The sequence below is a fragment of the Ursus arctos genome, unplaced genomic scaffold, assembly GCF_023065955.2.
Source record: "Ursus arctos isolate Adak ecotype North America unplaced genomic scaffold, UrsArc2.0 scaffold_27, whole genome shotgun sequence".
NCBI lineage: Eukaryota > Metazoa > Chordata > Mammalia > Carnivora > Ursidae > Ursus > Ursus arctos.
In genome coordinates, this window is record NW_026622952.1 from 2,262,383 (window position 1) to 2,288,721 (window position 26,339).

The 26,339-nt window shown below is 37.3% G+C and overlaps 1 protein-coding gene across 2 annotated transcripts; it reads right to left on the bottom strand.

Moving 5' to 3' along the window:
* Window positions 1-484: 484 nt before the first annotated feature.
* Window positions 485-26,283, bottom strand: POLB (DNA polymerase beta). 2 transcript variants are annotated; one of them, XM_026485707.4, is made up of 14 exons: window positions 26,028-26,283; window positions 25,621-25,678; window positions 22,949-23,015; window positions 19,444-19,518; window positions 18,800-18,858; window positions 17,173-17,222; window positions 14,996-15,047; window positions 13,408-13,462; window positions 13,238-13,310; window positions 8,882-8,952; window positions 8,108-8,194; window positions 2,516-2,580; window positions 1,871-2,010; window positions 485-729 (listed from the first exon to the last, which is right to left on the bottom strand). In XM_026485707.4, the coding sequence occupies exons 1-14, from the start codon at window positions 26,086-26,088 to the stop codon at window positions 635-637; spliced, it is 1,008 nt and encodes a 335-aa protein (XP_026341492.1). In that variant the 5' UTR covers window positions 26,089-26,283; the 3' UTR covers window positions 485-634. The 2 variants fall into 2 exon arrangements, with proteins under 2 accessions (XP_026341492.1, XP_026341493.1); XM_026485708.4 differs by lacking the exons at window positions 1,871-2,010; window positions 2,516-2,580 and having other exon boundaries at window positions 26,028-26,248.
* Window positions 26,284-26,339: the final 56 nt, after the last annotated feature.

A 26,339-nucleotide genomic window follows, 5' to 3' on the forward strand; every position in this document is an offset into this window, starting at 1 on the left:
AGTAAGTGAAATTTTTGTTTGAAGTTGAAGAGGCCATATTTTGTACATATGGGTGCATATTATAAGTGGTTTTGCTTAGGGAAGCTCTTTCTCATGAATTACAACCACTTTCACATTTCATTTAAGAGCTAAGCCACACACCCTAATCTTAGGTTTTAAGTATATATGACAAAATTGAATATGGGGGCCAAGCCAACCGAAGAAAAAAATTAAATTTATGGAGGTCCCTGATTTCTAAAGAATATTGAATCATTCTCCAGTGCCCAGTCTCTGAGTGTCTCTGACTAATCCGTAATCAATAAATGGGAGGAAAGGTAGTAGGGTAATGTGGTTTACAGCAGAAGGGCAGAAAATGAGAAAATAAAAATTCCCACTGAACATTGCTAACATCTCATCTCCTCTCTCCACTAAACCCTTAGGAAAGTGTGACCGTGAGTACACATGATATGTTATTTGCTAATAAACTAAGAACAAGAACATCTGATAATAGTATGAGAGGCTTTATTGACTACAACGCAAGCTAAAGCATGAAGAAGAAACAATTATTTAAAAACACCAAAGACCCTTACATAGCAAAGGTTAAGAAATAAATTAAGACTCCTGCTGAGCTGAGCTGGCCTGAGAAGAACGGGCCTCATTCACTCCGATCCTTGGGTTCTCGGTATTTCCACTGGATGTAGTCAAAGATGTCTTTCTCACTATCCACCGGCAGAGGCTCTCCAGCGACTCCTGCAAGTACAGAGAGAAAAAAACTTACTTACAAACTGGTTTTGGAATTTAGTTATGAGGGTTTAGGGACGACAGTTGTTTGAGACTCACTTTCAGAAGGAAGAGAAAATAGTAACCAAGCCACTAAAACATGATATTGACCTCGCCCTCCTCCTCCCCCCACACGGGCTTGCGTTTGAGCTTTGTCGCATATGTTACCAGTGCTACGAAAGGAACCTGAGTATCCCAACTAGGGCCGTTAAAGTGACCCTAATCCACGACCTTCCTCTCTGCTGGACCTCCACTGTAGCCACTGTGGACCATATGAAATACTCTAGTTTCCTTTGCAACTCAAAATGTGGCCCCCGGACTAGCAGTAGTTTCCATCACCTGGAAACTTACTAGAAATGCAGAATCTTGCCCCCCCCCCATTAGAATCTGCATTTAATGAGGTCCCCATGTGGCACGTACACACATTTAGGTGTGAGAACCACTGCCCTCATCTACCAGGGAGGAAAGCCCTATTTTATACATTTTCAGGACAAAATGACAAAAATCTTCATTTTCCTAGTAGAGAATAATATACCACATAGTACACCATGAAAGGTTAACAAGCATAGATTAAGCAATTCTTACTCTTTAAACTTTTTTTATTTCAAAAAAATTTTTTAAGTAAGCTCTAAGCCCAAAGTGGGCCTTGAACTCACGACCCCAAAAGAGTCACATGCTCTACCAACTGAGCCAGTGAGGTGCCCCAACTCTTTAAACTTTAGAAGGCACGTGGCCAAAGCTACCAGGTTTGTCCTGGCACTAAAAGCAATGATACCTAGGTTCTTCGGAAGTCTTGGAGATACACGAAAACCAAACAAACAAAAACCACTTTAGACCAATAAGATTTTTTACTAACCATCATTAATTCGGTCTAATAGAGCTAGAAATAACTCTTGTCAGCAAGGCCTCCAACTGAGAGCTTGAGAGCACGTATGGATTTAAAGACCCTTTTGTTGCCTGAGGGACTCACAATACAAAGAAACTACAATTAACTGGCATAATTACTTAAAGGCTTTTGAGAGAAACCAAAGCTGCTAAACCAAAGTAGCTTTGAAAATAACTTTCTCTCCAGATGACCAGGATTATCTCTAATGCAGACACAAATACCCACCAGTGACTCCCAAGGGACGGATTGTGTACTCATTGATTGTGAAGCCCTTTTCTAGGGCATGAGCTCTCATATTCTTATTGAAAATATCACTCCCGGTGAAATAGAGAACACCACAGTAATACTGATCCTTGGGTATCAACCTAAAATAAATAGATACATAAATAAATCTTTCACCACACATTTCAAATTTGGCAATAATAGGACTCTTGTATAATCGATAAGGCACAACACACCTAAAATAAGTCTATGCAGTCTAACAACCTAAGGAGGAGGCTATCATTAGGTAGACTGTTGCGATTACTCCAAGCTTGCAGTCAGTCTAGGTTTCAGCAAACTACGCCCTGCAAGAGGTGTGCAGGAACGAAACGCAGTATCACGTATAACAACTGACTTTCCCCAGGCAGGAAACTACTTTTGAGCTGTGGAAGGCATCATAATGAGATGCAAATCTAGAGAAAATAGATGAGATTCTGTAGAAATTACTCTTTGCATATTTTCAGGCTAAGCGGTGTCTATACCACGAACATACAGCATTTCAGAATGAAAGGGGGTTCTAGACATTTATGTGAATTCCAAGATACACAGAGGACAAAGGAAAGAGAAAAGGGAAAAATTAATAGGTCAGCAACAAATTTTGAGTAATACCTTATATCAATTCTCCTGTGTGGATACTCCTTTTCATCATTTTTACTGGGAAGCTGGCAAACACCCTAAAATGGATATTTCAAAGAATGCTTAAAGACGTTTTTAAACTTCAGGCTTAACTTTAATTGAATGTTGTTAAATGTGAGGTTTTTGCTTTAACTGCAAGCAGTTTTAGAATCCTGAGCACTTCTAACTTAGTGGCTTTTCTATGCACTATATATTGTCGCCACCTTCCTCTTATACTTTGTGGTAATTAAAGACCTACAGGAAACAGCAGGCAAGGAGTCTAGTTACGAGGATTTGGCCTTTGTGTGATTCTAAACAAAAGCTGATCAGGGAAAGCATCGAACATGAAAGACACAGACCAAAACAAACAGAAAAGCAATCTGGAAGAAACAATCACGACTGAGGGAGAAGAACATCAGAAGAGCTATCGGTAATATTCTCAGAAAATATTCCATAAATGAAGTAAGGGCAGAACACTACAGAAAAAGAACACTTAAGGAAAAGGTTTAAATCAAAATTAAAAATACGATAGCAGAAGAGTTTAAAATTGAGGAAATCTCCCAGAAATTAAAAAGAGAGAGAGATGAAAAATAAAATTTTAAAAGGTAAGAAAATTAGAGGATCATTTTCTTTCTTCTCTACAGGTGAGTTTTAGTTAGAATTCTACAGTTTTCAAACAAGTTATCTAGGTCTATTTAGTAATCTTTTCCTTTTCTAGAAAAATGGGCCAAAATTCTGGACTGGGGAGCAACCCATAAATACATAAAAAGAGCCACAAACATCAGAAATTTCAAATTAAAAGTTTCAAATGCCACATTCAAAGAAAAGTACACACGTGACAGGCTTCTGGTCCTAATGAACAGTCGACTTAGTACACATGTCACTAAAAGCTTTTTCACTTAGCAACATAGAAAAATTAAAATCTAGAATCAAAAATGGGTATTTTCTTTACTGTTGCTATGGCTGAAAGATTAAATGAAACCCGTTTCATCTTCAAAATATGAAACCTACCTTCTTAGGCATTAACAAGTTCCAACTCAACCTTCAAATGGATCAGAAATGCTTTCCATCTGGAATTACTACGAGGTATTACCTTGCGGATATGGATGTTTGAGGGCCACAGGCAATGATCTCGCCGTTTGTCACATCAGTAATAGGATTTTGTCTAACGGCTTTGTTCCTTTCCTAAAGGCTCATTTTATTTCCTGCACTTTTTCTTAAGTGTTAATGTCAAAGAGTTTCTCTGTATTATTGTAAATTCTTTATTAGTTTGAGTGGATTAGTTTTGTTTGGCATTTCAATTGGGTAGCTTCATGCTGCGCTCCTGAAATAAAGCCTCTTTCATTGCCTCAGGGTCATCAAGGGATCTTCCGTTGTCCCTTGAATCCTTACTGTAGTGTAGATATTTCACAGAAAATCATCCCGGGGCCAAATTTGCACGAAACGCTAAAATCTGAAAGGTACTCATCATATATGAAGCAAACAGGCATCTAAATGCAGAGGAAAATTTTTTTCCTTCCAAATGCTATTTTATTCACAGGAAGAATAACTCCATTACCTAAAAATCATGGCTTTACAAGGAGATCTGGAACACTAACCCTGGCTCTCCTAAGGTTCGGTGAGCACTAGTTTAAAGGAGTTCACGTTCTGAAGAGTACTTGAAAAACACATGGAATGGTCATGTTTAAACAGCTGTCAGTGGTTACAGCAACAAGAGGTTTTGAAATCAAGTGGATATGGAACGAGGATGGTTTATTCCACTCTGATGTTTCTGTGTTTTGTAATCTCTACGCCTAACACGGGGTTCAAACTCAAAACTCCGAGATCAAGAGTCCCACCTTCCACCGAATGAAACAGCCAGGAGCCCAGGTTTACTCCACCTTGTAAGCTGAATTCATTTTGCGGCCAATTTCCTTTCAGAAACAGAGATCCCAACTTCTTTGGCTGTCTCTGCTAATGCTCATGCCCCCCTGGCACTGCTCTGACTCCCGCCACGCTCTCTGACCGGCTAAGTCCTTTACCTCAAGTCCTTCCCCAAGGCTCCTCCCCTAAAACAGGCTGCTTCTGCCCATCCTGTTCAATGGTTTACTGCATGGTTTACATGCATCTCCCCATACCCTGTTCTTCCTTTTATAAAAATAGTACTTGTTATCTTGGGACGCCTGGGTGGCTCAGTTGGCTAAGCATCTGCCTTGGGCTCAGGTCATGATCCCTGGGTCCTGGGATTGAGTCCCACGTCGGGCTCCTTGCTCACGGAGGAGCCTGCTTTTCCCTCTGCCTGCCACTCCCCCTGCTTGTGCTCTCTCTGACAAATAAATAAATAAAATTAAAAAAATAAATAAAAATAGACTTGTTATCTTAACCTAACATGCAATTTACCTATTTATTATGTTCATTGTTAACTATCAGTCCCTTCTCACACCCCACAAATATAAATTCAACTGAAATTCACTGGTACATCCGAAGCTCCTAGAACAGTGCCGGGGATGTAAGAGATGCTTAATACATAGTTGTTAAACTGGCTGAACACACCTTCTCATCCTACTGGCGCTCATTCTCCCTGTCTTGTTCTTTCACATCACCATCCTACCTCACTTTCTGTCCCTCTTTTGTTTCCCAATTTACTCCTTACCAGGTCACTTTCACGGATCTATTTCCAAACAAATATTATATCTACATTATATTATATCATATTATATTAGGATAGCACCGTATAATTCTTTGAAGATCCATTCATATGAAGATACATGTACAAACCCTTCAGAGTTTCCATGTGTATTACTTAACTTGATCTGCATAATAGTCCTTTGACACAGAAGTTATTATTTTATATATGAAAATATTAAGGCCTTACAGAAGTAAAGCAACTTGCCTAACATCCTACAATGAATTAGTAATGGAGCCAGAATAAGACTTGATAGCTTCCATGTCCAAGTCTATTCCTCCACAATGCAACATAGCAACACACACCTTTTCCTTTGCAACTAGATATAAATCACCTCTTACTGCCTCTACAATAAATTGATTTTAGAGCTAATCTGGCTTGTTTCTCATCCTAACATATCCTAATTATAAATGTCATAACAGCAGGCTCAAGCATGGCATTTTTTAAGCTTCAGAGAATATATGAACCACATGTACAGTATCCGAAGTTTATACACAAACCATCCCTCCACTAAGATGGAGTCCTATGTCACAACATAAAGGCCTTAGTTTCTTGCTCTAATTGTCAACTGGGTCTTCTCTACTCTAAAAACAAAGAAAAAACCCGCTTTCTTATTTTTTTAACCTGTTTTCTTCTGGAAATAGATGTGAGGGATTCTCTTTCTGGCAATAGCTGTCTATGTGCTGCTAGGAATATGACCAACAGATTGGGAAGGCCAGATAGAGCAAAGGTTTCCACAAGTCCACCCCTGTCCTATGACTGGTGAGTGGCCTTAGTCTTTCAAGTACCACATACACAATAAGGTCTGAAGCAGCCTGGTTTGCAGCAGTCCCTGGAATTTGGCTGCGAGACAAAGGTCTGCTCTGCTACGACTGAGCAGCTACTGGGGTAACCCAATTCCACCACTGCCAGCAACTCTTTACGTTCACATTCCTGTGGCTGCCCACCTTTCCGTCTCAGCTTATACCCAGCCCACCAGCTTGTAATGTCTCTTTGTACTCTTGCTAGCTGGATTACTAGCCTCCGCTGGTGTTTCCTCTGGATCTCTCCTTGAGCACAGCACAATACTATTCAAACCGCAAAATAAATGCTTTTACTACTGCATTGCATAAACACCTTCCTGGTCGCTGACTCTGAAAAGAGCTGGTGGGCTTCCCCAGTAGCAAGTCCTAGGGCCTTTCACAGAGATGACTATTGGAGGTAGACAGGCCAGAAGGGGTCCCCAGAATATGCCCAGGCATACCAGGACACTTTCCCAACAATGAAAAAAAAATTTCAACTTGTCTAGCACATGTTATTTTTAGGATTTTATCTGAGTGTTCTTTAAATGTAAGATTTGTGCACATTCATTTTGAGTGAATTAAAATCAATCTCGATTTAAAAGGGATTTCCTAGAACATATATAAACCCTATTTTGAATAACATCTCATGTGTCTAGGGGCGACTAGGTGGCTCAGTCAGTTCAGCGTCTGCCTTCGGCTCAGGTCATGATCCCAGGGTGCTGGGACCGAGCCCCGCATCAGGCTCCCTGCTTCTCCCTCTCCCTCAGCCTGCCACTCCCCCTGCTGTGCTCTCTGTCAAATATATAAATTTAAAAAAAAATCTTTAAAATTAAAAAAAAAAAAAAACCAACAACAACGACAACAACGATCTCATGTGTCTCTATCTCTGGGTGTAGAGTAAAAGCTCCAAATCTGATAGATTTGAGAGAACAGCTCATAGTTTTGATTCCCAAAGACTGACAAGAATTTTTATTTTTACCTTTCCCAAAGTTCTTTTGAAAACATTATAAAATGTAGCCAACTTTGGCAATACAGTTTCATAGCCCATTACAATCACCATATTGAATTTAATGACATGATTTTATGCGTGTCTGATTAAATACACACCACATAAAGTTTGCCATTTTAACCATTTTTAAGTGTGCAGTTCTACGGCATTAAGTCTATTCACACTGTTGTACAACTACCACCGCTATCCGCCTCCAGACCTTTTCATCTTCCCCAAGTGAAACTCTGGATCTGTTACATAGTGACGCCCTCGGCCCCTTCCCCATAGGCCCCTGGCAGGCACCATGCTACTTTCTGAATGACAGGATATTTCGATAATCTGTATCAACCATCTCCTACTTTCAGCTAAAACTACTGTCAAATCTATGCGGTAAGACTCTCACTAATATTAGCATGTCTGTTCCCGAAAAGCACAGTCTCTTTCCATTTCAGGCACATAACTTGGGAAAAAGGGGATTCAAAGTATGAATTTAAGTGAGCAGTAGAATAAAGGTAACTCTTTATTACCTTAGTCCTAGATTTCTATTTGCCTTCCTGTCGGTTTTTATGCAGGGACATTTATTAACCTCTTTTTAATTCATTTGCCACTTGTCTTGAATCTTCAAAGCTTAATTCCCTAGGAAGATTACAGGATTTTAACAGTTGATCATGACGGGTGTCACTGTGAAAATCTCTGCAAGCGTCCCCCTCTATTAACTCTGCTCCTTATCATGCCACAGAGCTGGTTTATAGCACATACCCTGATTTCTTTTCTTTGGTGTTGTAACAGATTAATACACTTCAGACAATTCTAATCTCACGTCCTGAACAATTCTGAGTCAGAGAATAGGAGAACATTTGCTATTTTAAGGAAAAATTTATGGTGTGTCAAAGTCATTTATAGAAATTAAAAAAAGAGTAGATTATGCCTAATTATGTATTCCAATGGCACAGATTATTTACAAGTGGGGAATTTAAAACAAAATTCTTTACTAAAGTATTCCGAGATTAGCATCCTGTTAACTCTTCTATATATTCTCATGGATATCCTATTTATTGACTGTAATACTAAGATGCAGTGGGGTCACAGAATGGGTACTGAACAGTTTCCAAGGTTTTTTTTCAGAAATGTTAATTCAAATGAGTACTTACCATGAATTTTGTGTCACCTTTTGACAGAGTATCCGTAATAAAATGGACCTTCTGTAACTGTTCCACAACACTATGTAACAGCTTTGGCTGTGGAAACATAAATAGGAAATAAGAAAAAGAACAAATTACTCTTTTATAGCAAGAAAACATTTTTAACATGAGTCTTCTGATTATCTATGGAGAAATTCCTAGTTTTCCTCTGTTCTAAGTACTTTTTTCTTCTAACACAAAATTCATTTATCAAATAAAACATATTTTTAGGAACCATCATTCTTCACCAAAATCATGATACCCCCAAACAGACATCATCTGTGTTCATCTGTTTCATTAAATCAAAAAGTTAGCTGCTTCATCTTCAAAATACATAAATTCCAAAATCAAAAATGTTTTGCCTTCATGGGTTTTCTGATAGGAATAAAGTTTCTTAATATAATGTTGTTTAATAGAAAAATATTCCCTAAATGAAAACCTGAATATTTACTGGTTATTTCTAAAATATCCATGAAAGACAATAAATATTCTGGAAATGTTTTACTAAATTTCATTTTTCCCCCCAAATCAGACTACCCCCTCCATTCCTTGTAGAACACCACTGTGTATCCCTTTCAACCACTTACTTTGCCTTTCACAGAATTCAGTCAGTAAAAAGCACTTAAAATGACTTTTCAGAAAGATTAAAACAAAAATTCATTCTGAAATACCCAACTACCATTTAGAAAATGATATTCACTGTTGTGTAACACTTAGCATATTTGATTATAAATTCTGTGGTACCTGTTTGGTTGATTCAGAGGTAAAGCTTGGATGGGTCAGAAGAACATCCATGTCCCCACTGGACTCTGCACCTACATAAAAAATATGTATGGAATTTTCCATACAAATCTATCAATTAGGCAAAGAGAACCAAAGTGATGTCACATGGAGGAGCCTTACTTCTTATAGCCTAACTTTCTTTTTCACTGCACTTCATATTCAGAATTAGTTACAAGATTTCAATTTTCTGTCCAACTATTCAGGTATACTGATGTAAACAGAAGAATCTGGGACAACAACAGTAATTGGGATTAGATATGCATTATACACAACTGGCTAAATGTATTAAAAATGCACCTAAATAATTACTCAATAATGAATAAAAACATTTAAAAACAACATTCTTGCAAAGAAGATATTCAGATGGCCAAAAGACTCATGAAAAGATGCTCATCATCACGGAAATGCAAATCAAAACCACAATAAGATACCACCTCACACCTGTCAGAATAACTAACATCAACAACACTAGTAACAACAGGTGTTGGTGAAGAGCTTGTGGAGAAAGGGGAACCCTCTTGCACTGTTGGTAGGAATGCAAACTGGTGCAGCCACTCTGGAAAACAGTATGGAGGTTCCCCCCAAAATTAAAAATAGAACTACCATATGATCCAGGAATTCCACTACTAGGTATTTACCCAAAGAAAATAAAAACACTAATTCAAAAAGATACACGGACTCTTATGTTTATTGCAACATTATTTATAATAGCCCAGATACAGAAGCAAACAAGTTCCATCAATAGATGACCAAGTGTCCATTGACAGATGAATGGATAAAGAAGATGTGGTATATATATATATATATATATATACACAATAGAATATTATTCAGCCTTAAAAAAAGAATGAATCTTGCCATTTGCAACAACATGGATGGATGTAGAGTGTATTATGCTAAGTGAAGTCAGTCAGTCACAGAAAGACAAATACCATATGATTTCACTCTTATGTGGAATTTAAGAAACAAAACAAAGAAAAAAAACGGACTCTATATATAGAGAACAGACTGGTGGTTGCCAGAGAGGACGTGGACAGGTGGGGATGGGTGAGATGGGTGAAGGGAATTAAGAGTACACTATCATGATGAACACTGAGTAGTGCAGAGAATTGTTGAATCATTATATTGTACACCTGAAAATAACTATATGCTAATTATACTTGAATTTTCTTAAAAAGCTAAAAATATAAGTTTAGAACAATTAAAAAGGGTAAACCCCCATCTAAAAAACAGCTTTAAAATACACCTACGAACACTATATATCTGAAAACCTCAAATTAAACAATATGTCTTAACCCTGTGAAGATTAAGCAGAAAATCCATTTCAATTCTTACGACTGAATTCATTTTATGAATGCTAGTAAAAATTACTATTATGGTATCATGGATAAGAATATAGCATTTGAGGGGCACCTGGGTGGCTCAGTCAGTTAAGTGTCTGCTTTCGGCTCAGGTCATGATCTCAGGGTCCTAGAATGGAGCCCCACCTCAGGTTCCCTGCTCATCTGGGAGTCTGCTTCTCCCTCTGCCCCTCCCCCCACTCATGCTCTATCTCAAATAAATACGTAAAATCTTAAAAAAAAAAAAAAAAGAACATAGCATTTTATAATGACTTAGATTTTTGTTTTGATCCCCACTCTACAATCACATAACTTTAGGAAGATTATATAAAATTGTTTATACTTCCTTTTATTATAATACTATGAAGTTTTATCTCCATTTAAGTGGATCTTTTTCACTTAAAAATTTTTTTTCAATATTGGAAATGAGGACTGTATATTCCTCTAGACCTCAGTTTCTCTGTCTATAAACTAATAAAAACTACAGACCATTGTGCAACTAAGAACATATGTAAAAGCATCTAGAATAGGACCTGCCACACAGTTGGCATAAAATAATATTTCCTTTCTTTGTATTTTTATAAGTACAATATATGTAAAACATATTTTTTTCTTCCAAGACTTCATTTAAATTCAAGTTAGTTAACATACAGTGTAGTTTTAGTTTCAGGAGTAGAATTTAGTGATTTGTCACTTACATATATGTAAAACATATTTTTGGTCACCGAAGACATGGCAGTGTCTCTGGACCACCATTTTATACATCAATAATGGCTAACCAAGTATTTAAACATAAAGAAGACTAGATTCAATGTGTGCTGATCCCAGTATGTTCAGAGAAGCTACTTTAAGAAAGAAAGTTTTGTCTTCTTTTCATTTCTTTCTCCTAAAAGTTAAGTGTCTTTTATCATCCACCTACCACCAAAAATGTATTACTCTATCCATTTAAAAAGCAAAACAATTACTTTAGCAAAAAAGGGAAAACAATCCAAGAATCTATTTACAAAGGAACAGATAAATAAAGCATGGAACATTGACACAACCAAATGTTATGAAAAAGAATAAGGATGCTCTCTACATACTGATATGGAAAGATCTCCAAGACATATTTTTAAGTGAAAGAAGTAAGGTACAGTACTGTGTATATATTATGTTACTTTTGTGAAAGAAAGAGGAAGAGAACACCAAGAATGTATATTCACTGGATAAAGAAGATGTGGTACAAATATACAATGGAATATTACTCGGCCATAAAAAAGAATGAGATCTTGTCATTTGTGACAACATGGGGGGACCTAAAGGGTATTATGCTAAGTGGAACAAGTCTGATAGAGAAACACAAATACCATATGATTCACTTATTTGCGGAACCTAAAAACCAAAACAAATGTAAACAAAACAGAAACAGGCTTACAAGTACAGAGAACTAGTAGTTGCCAGAGGTGGGGGTAAGTGGGGAATGGATAAAACAGGTGAAAGGGATTAGGAAATACAAATTTCCAATCATAAAATAAGTAAGTCATGGGATGAAAAGTACATTACAGTTAACACAGTCAATATCATATTAACATTGTACCCTGACGGGCGGTAACTACACTTATTGTGGTGAGCGCTGTGTAGTGTACAGAACTGTCATCACTACGTTGTACAGCTGCAACTAATATAACACTGTATGTCAATCCTTCAATAATAAAAATTGTTTAAATAAATAAAAATAAAAAATAAAATAGGAAGAAACAATGTATATTCACATTTATTTATTTACATTTACATGTAAAACCACTGAAAGAACACACAAGAAAGTGGTCATTCACAGGACAGTGCTGGGAGGGAGAGGAGAGAGTGAACTAGGACAGGGTAGAAGGTAGACTTCTTAGTGTAGACCTTTTTAATATTAAAGCACGCAACCATATAGCCTACTCAATAATAAAAAAGTAAAAATAAAACCAATATTGAAATCCAGAAAGGCTGTCTTCTTCAACTGAGCATGCATTTGGCTTGGTGTGTATCCAAGTCTGTATTCAGATTCCGAGGCCCCACCCTGAGAAGATTCTTATTTAGTAGGTTTACAGCAGGGTATAACAATGTGTTTTTTTTTTTTAAACTTTTTAGGTATTTCTGATGCAGAGAAAGACTTGACAACTGGTTAACTTTGCATGGAAAATAGGATGTGGAGAGAGAGACTTCGATCTACAGTGACAATAGATTTGGTTTCAGGACCCAGTTCTTTAGGCCCCGGTCCCGTATTCTTTCTACTTATCAGCAATTATGGATTTAACACTTTCCTCTCCCTAACTCCAGATTCTCACAGCAGCTACCCTGAGAATTTGTGATAGTTTATCACCTACCGCCTAAGCAAAACTCCAACGGTGGCCAGAGATTCAGTCAGATATCTATTCCAGAAGTTTTAAATCAAATTTTTGTATTCCAATTTTTAAAGTTAATATTTTAAAATTTATGTTACCCTTCCAAATTTTGAGCCAGGAAGAAACCAGGATTCGCTTGGTTCTCACTTAGCTCACATTCACGTAAGAGAAGGAGATCTTCTGAAGGCCCTGGCTATTATGAGAATTGGTTTGGAACTAGTGCTTCAGTGACATCATTTTTAGATCCATTATAGAAAACTTAGAAAATAAAAAAAGTAAAGAAAAAAACAACAACACCCCACCACCTACCCACAGCTTCACTAGCATCTAGCCAAACAATCACTCAGGATTTTAATACACATAAAATTATTCTATAAAATTTATTAAAAATAGTCATTAAAAAGTCATACTATAATAAAATCAGGATGAATTTCCTCTCATTTTTAATAAATATTCCCATCTATGAACAAACAAACTTAGCTAATACTCTACTGGATTTTAGTAAATCTATGAAGTAACACAAATTACATCTCTTTAATCCATTTTTGGGGTATACATTAGGCAATTTTAACATCAAGGCATGAATAACCTAAGATTAAGAAGTATGTTACCTCTTCTGAAACTGCCACAGACTGTAGCAATGTATTCAGAATCCACTTTTTTAACTTCATTTAGTACAATATCCTAATAGAAAAAAAATTAGGTCAGTATTCTAAAAAAGGCTTTTCACCAAGTGACATTCTCATTTCTAATCAAAGAATACAATTCAGCACACTCTTACTTGCATTTGTAACATCTCTTCACGAGGAATTCTTTTCTCAAAGTCCTCAAAATATCTATAAAGACAGAATAAGTAGACAAAAGATTTTTGTGAAATTTAAATCTTCTTAAAAAGTAAATTGCCTACTATATCAGGTGTCCTTATACCAGCAGATCATTCAAAAATCAAGACTAAGGTTCAGTAAGAAGGTAACAGTAAAATTGGGGGGTGGGATAGGTTTATTTCTTAACTTAGACCAAACTGTTTAAGTGCCATCCTTTATGATATTCCAGATACTCCAGCTAAACTTATTTTAAATAAAATTCACATTCATATACCAAGAGTAAATAAATATGTTAGTATGTTTCCAAATTAGACTGCTCCCTGCTGGCAAGTCAAGGAGTTACAGTTTATTGCTCTTACATCCTGCAAAATTATATTTTAAAACATTATCCAGAAAACATTACGCTAAGTGAAAGAAGCCAGTCACAAAATTACATATGTATGATTTCATTTATATGAAATGTCCAGAACAGGTAAATCTGTATTGACAAAAAGTACACTAGTGGTTGTCAGAAGCAGACAGGGACGGAAGGGCAGCCGGGGAGAAATGGGGTGTGAAGGCCAAAAGATATGGGTTCTTTCTCGGATATAACAAAGATGTTCTGAAATCAACTGCGCAGCTCTATGAATATACTAAAAACCACTGAACTGTGCACTTTAAATGGGTGAGTCATATGATACATGCATTATATTTCAATAAGGCTATTATACAAATATCTCAGTATGAAATAACATCTAAAAATGATAAAGCACCTAGCCAAAACTAATTCTCAAACAACCAAGTTCTTCAGAAGCTCTCTACTATGTAAATGCAAGAAAAGTGAGAACATCCTGGTCTCCTACTGGCTCAAAGTCTTGGAAGAGCAGTGTAAATTTACGGTATTATGGTTAGGCATCAACAGGAAAGTTCAGGGGGTTATTAGGACTGAATTGCCAACAAGACTATATAAGGCAGGAGATACATGTTTATGTACTATGCATTAGAAAAAATCAATTAGAAAAGGGGTTCCAGATGGTATTCAGCACACGAAATCATTACGGATGCTGATATACAACATTCCTACTAGTTATCCCTACACTGTTATTTGGGCATTTGGGGTTTTTTCTTTTTCTGTTTTTAATTTAGCATTCCATGTTCACGTCCTAGCTTCTAGGGTAGACTCTAAACTTCTTAACAGCTTTACTAACCCTGTTTATATCCTTACCCTAGACCTAATGCAGTGCTTTCTACGATGTTTAAGCACAAAATAAACACCCACTGACCGACTTATGTATTCAGTCCTCTATGGTTTTAAGAGGAAGTTCTTCACTGAAGTCAAGAGAATGAGAGAAATACTCAAGAAAACAAACTAGAAGGTAATAACAAAATGTGTGAAAACAGGCATATTCTCTACAAAAGTCTGCAACAAATCTTAGCATTCCTGAATAGAGAAACGGTTGTGTTTAGTTAAATTTGAAGAATTACTATGGTGTATGGAAGAATGGCTATAAGAAATCTTACTTTTACATCTCAAGTGTCAAAAGAAAAGAAAATTTGCTATCTTACTTCAACCCAATTCGCTGATGATGGTTCAACTTATCTTCATTTTTTCTGAGATCTGTATAGAAGACATATAAAGTTGAGGTGCTAATTTAAACATTTTTGGGAAAAAGTCGCTAAATTTAGTGATCCTTTTTACAAGGAACTACAAGGAAAATACGCTGAAATGACTTTAAAAAGGAAAAAAAAAATTCAGATATTAAGAACTAGATATCAATGTAGTAAAATCTAACCGTTGATTTCATGATCATTTTTACTTACTGAATCAAAATTTCAATTACAGTTACACAGAATAGTAGATAAAACATACCAGGATCATACCACACTTCACTAACTCTAGTAAAAGGCAGCCTTATAAGAACCTACATTGTAACTTATGGTAATAGCAGTAGCAACTTCAACTTTTTAATGTTTTCTGAATAAGTATTTATATTGCCCATTTGCTGTTCATTCACTCCTTCATTCAATTAGTATCTATTGAGTAATAACTTGTGCAGGCACTGTGCTTAAAATTCTGTTGAAAGGAGAGGTATTATTTTCATTATTTAAATTAAAAAACTATCAGATCATAACATCATATCTTATATCTAAAAGTGACTTAAGGATGCCTAGGTGGCTCAATCGGTTAAGCCTGCAACTCTTGATTTCAGCTCAGGTCATGATCTCAGGGTGGTGAGATCAAACCCCACGTGGGGCTCTGTGCTCAGTGGGGAGTCTGCTTCTCTCCCTCTTCAGGTGCCCCTCCCCTATATGCGTGCACTCACTACCTCTCATTCTCTCTCAAATACATAAATAAATAAATCTTTAAAAATAAATAAACAAAAGTTATTTAATTCCACTCGGGTGTTCCTTTACTGCGCATGAGTACAGGAGTAAGGCTTATAAAAGAAACAGCAAGATAAGTATGCTCCCAAATCAATTCCTATAGTCACCCTTACATATTCACAAACATAAATTCTCTCTGGAGATATAAAATGGAGAGAAATAAGCATCTTCATGACACATGGAGCACTTTAATATTTCTCATAGCTGCTTGTACACAGTCAACACTGAAAATGCGATGGAAATAACGCGCTTGCTATATATATGGACATAGATGTTGATAATTATATTACGTATCTGTGAATTGTGAAATAATGTAAAAACCATTACAGCGGATCTCTGAAACTCCCAAGGGATGTAACTTTTGTTTGAGAAACAAATTCTTGACCCCTTTAACCAATATTTCACTCGGATAAACCAAATATGCCACAGGCAGAAAAGCACAAACCCTCTCTGAGACACAGATACGGTACAGTTCATTCTCCAGTTACAGGACTCACAAATTCTTGACTTTGTAGTATTACTAATTAATCATGCCTCTTAAGAGCCAGTTACTATTTGTAAGTACTTAGGTAGGTACCAACCACTGTGCACTAGTGCTTTTCATACACTACGGCATTAAATCATATGAGGCAGAAATTATGATAGCGTTTTGTAGCTCAGAAACCAAAGTACCATGGTCATCCATTCTAACCAAGTGGTGGAGATTGGATTCAGACCCAGATCAGTCCCTAGAACCTGTCCACTTTAACCATTTGGGTACAAATAGTTGAATTCACAAATATTAAACCCCAAATGCCACAGATATACTGCAATAAATCTCTAGTTCTATCTCCATCTATAGTATATACCCTTAAAAGTATGAAGAAATAACTTACAGTCAAAGGACTGCTATCTTAGGTTTAAGGAAAATGTTTTATAATTACTTGACTTAGGCTCTATTTTTATCAATTCCTTGAAAGCAAAAATTCCTTCAATAAATATTGTAAGCCTCTTACAGAATCTTTCTCAATATATATCACTTGGCCTTTAGGCTGAATGTGTAGGACTCTGTTGTCCAAAATTTTACTAGAGAAACAAAGGTAATTTAAATCTAAAAGTCTCAAATGAAATCATTTTAAACCAAGAAGCCACTGCTTGCTCTTCCTGATTTTCTTCTAAGTTACAAACCTAAACAACGTTTAACACAGGAATAAAAATTATACTTTATACCTATTCTCTACTGTAGAGTTAAAAAGAAACTCTTAGCATCCCTTTCTACTAGCTGAGAAAAGGTTCTTCAGGTCCTAGTTTCCTAGAGCATGAACCACCCTTCAGGAGCACCTCTGACTTGGAACTGATGACCCATTGTACATACTCACCTTCTAATGTTTTAATTCCTTCATCTACAAGCTTCCTTGCAGCAGATGGACTACAACGAAAGAAAAGCATGATCTCAATATTAAGTGAAACTCAGTATATTGAATGAAACTCAGTATTATTACTGTCTTTTCTTGTCAAAGAGTTAACTATGGAGCTAAACAAGACCTGCTAAAATGTGGTTATTTTGGTGATTTTATCTGACGAGAAGAATTCTTGAAGCCTCAATCTAGGAAGACAGCCATGAACCTAGACATGACAAAGACATCTAAGCAGCTGGGTGTTATAATGTACATGTACTTTATTCATAAAACAGACATACATACAGGAAAGCAGTTCATCCATTCAAATGAGATTAACTGAGGGCCTGTTATGTGCCAGATACTCTTCTAGGTGCCGAAAATACAGCAGGAATAAGACAAATAAGTGCCTTGGTCTTACCTACTACATTTCAGTGAGTAGAGACAGAAAATAAATAGATATATTAACAGACAAAAAGTATCAGGTAAATGAATTAAAATAGGGGAATGTGACAGAGTGGATGGATCCTGCTTTAGATCGGGTAGCTAGGAAAGGCCTGTGAAATGGTATTTAAACTGAAATTTTAATGGCAAAGAATCTTTGTACAGAAACAGATATCGATAGCAGAAAGGCAATGAGGCACCTAAGAAGTAAAACTGAACTGGGAGTCAGTAAAATTGGGTTCTGAATCTGACTCTGCCGGTTATCCCACTTTCTGTATCCAGTGTTCTTGCCTGGAAAAAGAGGATAATAACACAGAGGCTCTCTAGAACAACTTCTTAACATTTTAGAATGGCCTGAAGTCCCTAAGGAATCATGCTCATTTTCAGTATGCTAAGTTTAAGAATTTAATACATTTTAGAATACTTTCATCAAAATGTTGCCATTTAAATGAACAATCATCACATATCTAAAAGAATGCCTCATTCCATTAAGACGAGACTTAAGTAAAGCATTATAGCCTTAATGGTTTTTTTTTTAAGATTTTATTTTTTAAATAATCTCTACACCCAACGTGGGGCTCAAGCTCACAACCCCGAGATCAAGAGTCACATGCTCCACTGACTGAACCCACCAGGTGCCCCACAGCCTTAATGTTTGAATGTTAATCTTTATGTTGTCAGGAAGTGTCCAAGAAGCCCCCTTTGGAGCTAACTCAAATTTTAAGATAAAGATTCCTTCATTAAAAATGCTTGGGTGCTTGTTCCAAATTTATAAGGCACTCTGTTAGGTGCTATGGAAAAACAGCTTAAATGCTTAAGATAAATATCCTGCTCAGAGAGGCAAAAGAGGCATAATCTGGAGGGAGTGAGAAGATGTGCAAGTGGCAGGTGTTAGTGGAGTTTAGAAGAAGGTTATTTCTGGCTGGGGAATCGAACTGGTTTTATGAAGGAGGTAACATTTGCCTTGGACGGGCTTTTAAAGTAGAGGTAGCACCTGAGGAACCAGCCTCAGACACATAAGGTACGGAAGAGTGAACTACGTGGTCAAAGACACAGGGACGAAAAGGTACAGGTTTTCAAGAGAAACAGCAGGTACTTATTTTAGCTCACAGAAAAAATAAAACCAAGCTTACTACTGTGTCTGCTTATAGAAGATACTTCTTACCCAATGCCACTAACTCGAGTCAGAAAATTGATAGATGAACTCGTGTCATCCTGCCGAATCTTTAAGGAAAAAAAAAGTCTAATAATGATTTAGGAATGCTTTGAGGATTCAAATGATCTTATTGGAAATGCACCAGTCTGCTAAGAGACCTGAAGAGCCATTTACATTTGTCTGGATAAACCTCAATGGTTTTAGATAAGTAACAAAGTAGATGAAGATGTCTCATCTCTAACTTATCCCATATTTTAAAAAGGCTTATTCATAAAAGACCATAAGTAGTATAATTACAATCAGGGTGAAATAAACCATAAAAATGCTTTGGAGAGTTTAAGGACAGAAATTCTAATACATACCAATGTTTTATCAAAGTTTATAATCTACCTTCTCAATGATACTGCATATAAGGAGCTAATTCTATCACAGATGCTAAAAGTCTCTAAAATGCCACATAAAATAACTGAATATTTTACAGGAACAATATTCAAAAATTTTAAAATAGAACCCTTAAAGCAATAAACTCCACTCCTCTTTTTCTTCCTAGTCTCACCAGGTAAATAACATCAGTCACCCTCCAATGATGCTACATGATAGTTGCTTTAAAGGCAGACACTATGATCAAATAAGCAAACAAGTTAAAATTTTACCTTTTCCAGCTTACGCAATTTTCCAGTTGCTAAAAATTCATCAATCTTTTCAGCAATTTTTGTTCCTACTCCGGGCTAATAGAAAATTAAAAATATAAACTCATATAAATATAATGCTTACCAAATCCCTCAAAGATAAAGTAAAAAATAGGAAATGGAAAAAAAAATGACTGTCACATGACCAGTTTTAAAACAAAGGACACAGAAAATTGACCATGGCGAAAATACATATTCTCCCAACAAAATCCTTAAATGAAGACAAAAGAGAAGCCCCAATGTAACAATTCTAGATGATTTACTTTTTTAAAATTATTTTTTTTTGTAGAAGAATTAGAAGAATAGAGTTGCATAAAGAAAAATATATAAATCACTTAATTTCATCATCCTGAAAATTAAAGGAAACTGTAACCTCATCACCTAACATCTGCTACATTGACTTCTTTTCTGCTTATATACATAAGCAATCATATGTGCATGTACATATATGTGTATATGTATATACATATTTTTCTTACAAAAATAGAATCATTCTGCTTTGTAAACTACTTTTTTTAACTTAAAAAATACATCATGAACAAATTTCCATGTCAGTATAGAAATACAACTTCAATATCTTTAATGGCTGTGTGGTATATCATTGTATGACTGTATCATAATTTACTTAAGAAATAACCTACTACAGGAGACATTTAGACAGTTTACGAATTCTGATATAACAATGTCATGAACTTTCTCTAGAGCAGAGGTTCTTAAGCTTTTGCATTGTCATTACCTTGGGGATGCATTAAAACATAGAATGCCAAGTCCCACCCTAGAGTTTCGGACTTAATAGGTTGCATTTCTTTTTTTTTTTTTTTTTTTTAAGTAAACTCTACACCCAGAGCAGGGCTCGAATTTATGACCCTGAAATCAAGAATCACAAGCTCTACTGACAAGTCAGCCACGTGCCCCAAAAGACTGCATTTCTAACAAGTTGCCAGGTGATGCTGCTGCTGGTCTAGATACAGCACTTTGAGAACCACTGTTCTAGAACTGCACAAACATGACAGCCACCAGCCACATGGGACATTTTAAGTTTACATTATTAAAATTAAAAAAATTCATTCCTCAGTCCATTAACCACACTTCAAGAGCTCACTGGCCAAATGTCACCCATGGTTACCGTAATGGACAACATTGCTCTAGAATATAAGCCCTATGAGAGCAGAGGTCCTGTTTTTACTGCTTTACCCCCAGCACCTGGATGAATACCTGGCATACAGGTGCTCAAAAATTATGAACTAATGAATCCTTGTATACATATATCTCTACTGGTTTCCTCAAGATAAATTCCTCAAAGCAGAATTACTGGGACAAAGGATATATACATTTTGCCAACATTCTGCCAAATTATCCTTCAGAAAAGCTGGAAATAGCCAAGACTTCCATCGTTAGTAACTGAATGTCTTTTTCCGCATCTTTATCCATACTGTATACTATATTTGATAGTTTAATAGCACCATACAGCACCTTGTTTTAATTTGCAACTCTGATTAGTGAAGTTGAACTCTTTCATGTTTTTGATCCTTTTTATTTCCTTTTTATTTTTACATTTCCCCTTTAAATAAGGGCTTTTTTAGAGTAGTTATAGGTTCACAGCAAAACTGATCAAAGTACACCGCTCCCGTATGCCCACAGCCCCCACACATGCATAGCCTAGCCAATTATCAACATCCCCCACCAGAGTGCTACATTTGTTATAACTGATGAACGTACACTGAAATATCAAAGTTTACATCAGGGTTCATTCTTGGCCGTGTTGGTCCTCTTTAGTTAAATGCTCAAATGCATCAACATGTGTGCCAGTCATTTCCTACTGTCTCTTAGCCCTAAGTTCACCCTTCTATATTTTTGATTTATTTAATGTTTAAGTGTTCCAAGACTACTGAATGCATATTCAAGTTCTGAAAATAGCAATTACCAGGCAGAAATGAACAAGACTTAGGAAGCAGAATAGACTAGGAAATGGAAACTGCTCAGGTTTCCCATTTCCTGTATCAGAAGATACATACTGACCAAAGCAATTTAAGCCCAGGCTATTTTCTATACTTAACATTAAAGATTAAAAAACAAACACTCACTCTGGAAATATCAAATTTCTAGAATTACTGAGAAGCACTTGCATGTGCCAAAAAGTAGGTTCAGTAATTTTTAATGTAATAGTGCAAAGGAATAATGATGAGATTTTCATATTAAGTCTGGTCTCATGCAAAAGGAATTTTGGATATTTTTGTGTTCTTTTTAGGGATATACCATAAGCTCAGATTTGAGATAAAGTGCATCAGAACTTGTCAAAAGTTTAAATCTAATAAGTGAGCAAAGCTACATGCAATTAATATAAAAAAGGAAATTCAATAGTGATAAAAGGGGAACAGAATGGAAGAAGTGGTTCTGGAGACTAACAATGTGTGAGTTCACGAAGAGAGAAACTCAGAATTAAAATTCAATGTATTTATAACTTCCTTGGTTAGTCTATTTGGGGAGGATATGCTGATGTTGAGAACTATTTATAGAACTATTTATAGCACAAAGAATTTAAAACCTATATACCACGGTATTGAGTAATAAATTCAAGATGAAGATGTGACACATAATTAATGTGGATAATCTGTCACTCAATCATAAAATATGCAAGATTTATGGTAATCTTATGACCCTGAAAGTTGAAAATACAAGGACAGTTAGGGTTCATACTCTGAAGGCTCTCATGAGAAAATTAAGGACAATCAAATATTGATACCTAAATTCTAGGGGACTTTTGTGAACATAAATGGGTAAAGAAAAACAGAAGAAGGTGACAATTATCAGGACCTGGACTAATCAAAAGCCACATCAGTTTGACATCTTTAACAAAAGACAAGTAAGATATGGTCCACAATTCTGAAGAACTTAGAATCTTTTAGTGAGATTTAGATGAAAGAGAACAATCTATCAATAGGTAGACTTTCCTAGGATATTCTTAGCAATGCTAATGTAAATTACCAAAACATGTGACCCTCTAGAGACTGTGACACATACCATGACACAGCATACAGGGCTTTAAGGAAATTACAGAGAAGAGGGCTAAATGCAATAATATATAGAGGGGCTTAATTATGTGATTAGTAGGTAAGATTTCTTTGGGAACACTAACTCTCATTAACTCACATAAATTCTTATACCTGGGGATCAGAAAAAGATAGCTGGAGACCAGACATGCCAATACAATTCTGTCACTATACTGTTCTTAAGGACTAACACTCAAATTCAATGTGAGTACATGTATATACGGCAAGGTACAGAAAAAAATTGTAATTACATAGATTTAAAGCAAAATTTCAATCCATACCCTTCCCAGTAAAAAAAGGGGCAGTGAAATCTGCCTGTGTGGGTCAAGGCAGCTTCAGAGAGGCAAATTTAGTTTTGTTGGAACCCACCAAATTTGTACATGTGTGAACTCTTCAATCAGCTTGCTCACTAAACTTACCAATTTCTTAGCTTCTGCTCCACTCTTTATTTTGTGTGGGTACTTTGCTATCACAGACGCTGCTTTTCTATAAAGAGAAAAAAAAAAAAAAAGAAATCCAGTTAGAAATCCAGTGAGGTCTTCATTTTTCTTAAACTGGAATACACACAAGCAAATATGCATCTTCAACTTTTATCACAATAACGAATTTTCTACATCTGTGTCAAACTTAAAAAAACTCAGAGGAGCTGACAGACCACCTGCATGACTTTCAGAAGTATCTTGAAAATTCTCACATTTGAGGATAACATAATTTTACCTGTATGTTTAAAACTAGGGAGATTTAACAAACCAGTAGCCTTTCCTTTTTGGGATTAAGCTAGTTTTTAGAAATTGTTCATAACTCTCATAAAAAGGTGCCACCTAGTAGTAGTTGGACTACTAAATACCAAACTGGCTTAAGGCTGGTTATTTATTTATTTTTAAAGATTTATTTCTTTATTTTAGAGAGGAGCGAGAGAGCAAGAGACAGAGAGAGAGAGCATGCAAGCCTGGGGGGGGGGGGGTAGGCAGTGGGCGAGAGAGAATCCCAAGCGGACTCCCCTCCAAGCTTGGAGCTCTATGCAGGGCTTGATCCCATGACTCTGAGACCAGGACCTTAACAGAAACCAAGAGTCAGACCCTCAACCAACTGTGCTACCCAGGTGTCTCTGGATGGCTATTTTTAAATTCATGGCTTAAAACTGCGACTGCATTCCCCTGTGTCCTTATACTTATGTTCTTTTCCTTCATTGCTCTCATTTCCATTCCACATAAAGCACTGACCTGTGATTCTTGCCCATCTCCACACACATCCAGCTCAGTAATTTGGTGACACACTGGGAACACCACGGGAACTCACTGATGGTCTCCTGTCTATAATTTCAATACTAAATGTAGTTTAGTAGTGATGCTGATAAAAGTCAGAGTACATCTAAGTCTAAAGCATAAATATTGGGTAGTCTTTGCTGCCTTGGTTTTTCATTCTATTCTAATACATATAAACCTTTAGATTTGGATTTCGACTTCTCTATTAGCATATTACTGATGATGAGTCCAGAAAAGTAGGTTGAGGACAGTTTGTTGAGGGAATTGTTTCAGTAAAGACAAGTAGTTCCAGACAACTGGTATTATGGGGCAGAGCCTGAAAGAAAGAAGCATTAAAGCATGAAAGGCTTTTTGTATGCCACAATGCATTTGGGCTTTATCAAGGTAAAGAGGAAATGTTCAGTCATCTGATATGGAGGAATGACAGGATCAGATAACTATTTTCAAAAGAATGCTTTGGCCACAGTCAAGAGAAATGTATAATCAAGGTAGGGAAGTACATGCAGGCAACATCTGCTTTTCCAGACTTATTTCCCATTCAGGCAAAGTGAATTATTGACTTCCGGGAAAATGTTATACTCCTTCAAGTCTCAATGCCTCAATGCCGTGGCACATTTTGTTTCCTTTCTCTAGACTGTTCTTCCTTTCACTTACCCCTGACAGGCTCCTTCAAAACTAAACACCTCCTCTCTGAACTTAGAATACAGGGTTGAATATCTCTCTGATTTTTAGACCATCTAATGTGTGGATGATAGTACAATTACTTTAAACAGGCAGTCGAGAGAGATAAGGAAAGGTGCATAATCAGTTTTTAATTATGTTGAATGGGAAGGGAAGGAGAGAGTTGAGCTCGATCATGAAAGGATGAAGATAAAGGTAATAGAGGCCTAAAAATCTTGAGAAAAGCCCAATGAGATACAGATTTGGAGTCAATGACATAACCAGTACCCAAAGCCAAGAATGGTAAGATTGCCAAGAAAATTATGAAAATGAGAAAAAAAGACTAAGGGCAGACTTCCAGGAACTACCAGCATTGAAAGGAAGATATAAGAGGTGAAAGAACAGGTAGGAGTGCCATCACGGAATTCAAGGGTAAGACCTGAATGGGATGAGCGAGTGGTGAATGCCAATGAGACTCCAATAAGGTGAGATGCAGGTGACAGCATTTTCAGAGGAACGGCAGGATGGAAATTATACCACAATGAGATAATGAATGACTAGGACTGAAGAAATGCAGGCAAGAAACGGATTATTCAAGAAGTTTGTAAAATGGAGGAAAGAGACAGGAGCTAGCTAGAGGGCAGAGAGAAGTTAAGATTGCTTTGTTTTTGCTTTTAAGAGCTGAAGGACTTGGCCATGTTTGTAGGCTAAGGGGCACAAGTGACTGGATGTGGGAATAATGACTACCATAAGGGCCCTGGTGAGATGCACAAGGACCGGATGCAAGGCTCAGCCAAATACCAACCAGATGGGAGATCTGATTCTTTGAACCACATCTATTTCACAGCACAGACCTCATCCACTATCTTTCATTATGGCTTAAAATCAAACTGCATTTTCTGCAATTCATATCTGATGATGGGAAAAATACACATCAGCTACACCTATTTTTAATCAGAATTGGGAACTCATCAGAAATGATTCTACAGAGTTCTGCCCAAATTATCCCAGAAATATTGCAGTAAGGTATCACCACAGAGTCAATACCCTCAGTTCTTGCTTTTTTCTCCTCGTGCATATGGTCCAAATATCCACTGGCCCCTCAGCCCTGTTAACTGCCACACATCCCAGGACGCATGCTACCAGAGAATGCTGCACCGTCCCACCTGTAAGCATTGTACTTGTGGATTGCCTGGTTCACGTTCTTCTCAAAGTTTGCGAGTTCTGCAAAGGCAACAAGAGGCTGGGGTGAACAAGAACCGCGAGTAAACAAACGAGAACTGAGTTTTTCAGCAGGGGATGTAACAGCTTCTTAAGGGACACTGACCGCCCCCCCCCCCGCGCTTGTACACGGGCCAGGCCAAAGACAGCCCAAACGGTGACACAGGAATCCCCAGCAGGACTGACATTCAGCCACCAGCAATGGGCGCCGAAGGAAGATCCGCACGGAAGACTACCCGCTGCAAGGGGCCGACCCCATCCACAGGGCTGTGGGGACGCGAGGGAAGCAAGGGAAGGCAATGAGGTGGGAAGAAAGGAGAAGAAAGCCAGCAGCGCCCGGCCCGGTGCTAACCTGTGAGCATGTCGGTGATTCCCCCGTTGAGCGTCTCCTGCGGCGCCTTCCGTTTGCTCATGGTGGCCTGCACCCGAGGACCGCAGAATGCTCAGAGCCGGGGACTGGCCCCCTCTCCCAGCTTTAAGGAGGGGCCGGGACTTGGAGAGGGGGGCAGGACCAACCCAGCCCCGGCAAAGCCAGCGCGACCCACTGAACAATGGCTGCCTCTGACAGGGGGCGCGGCGCACGGCGCACGTGGTGACGTCACTCGCTCGGGGCGTGCCGGGGGGCGGGGCTCGAGCCGTGCTCCCTTGGTGCCTGAAAGAACGG

Coding starts and splice junctions, on each gene's coding strand:
- POLB (XM_026485707.4), bottom strand. CDS start 26,088: ATGAGCAAACGGAAGGCGCCGCAGGAGACGCTCAACGGGGGAATCACC. Junction 25,679..26,027: donor AATCACCGACATGCTCACAG/GTTAGCACCGGG, acceptor TTGCCTTTGCAG/AACTCGCAAACTTTGAGAAG. Junction 18,859..19,443: donor AATTGCGTAAGCTGGAAAAG/GTAAAATTTTAA, acceptor TTTTCCTTAAAG/ATTCGGCAGGATGACACGAG.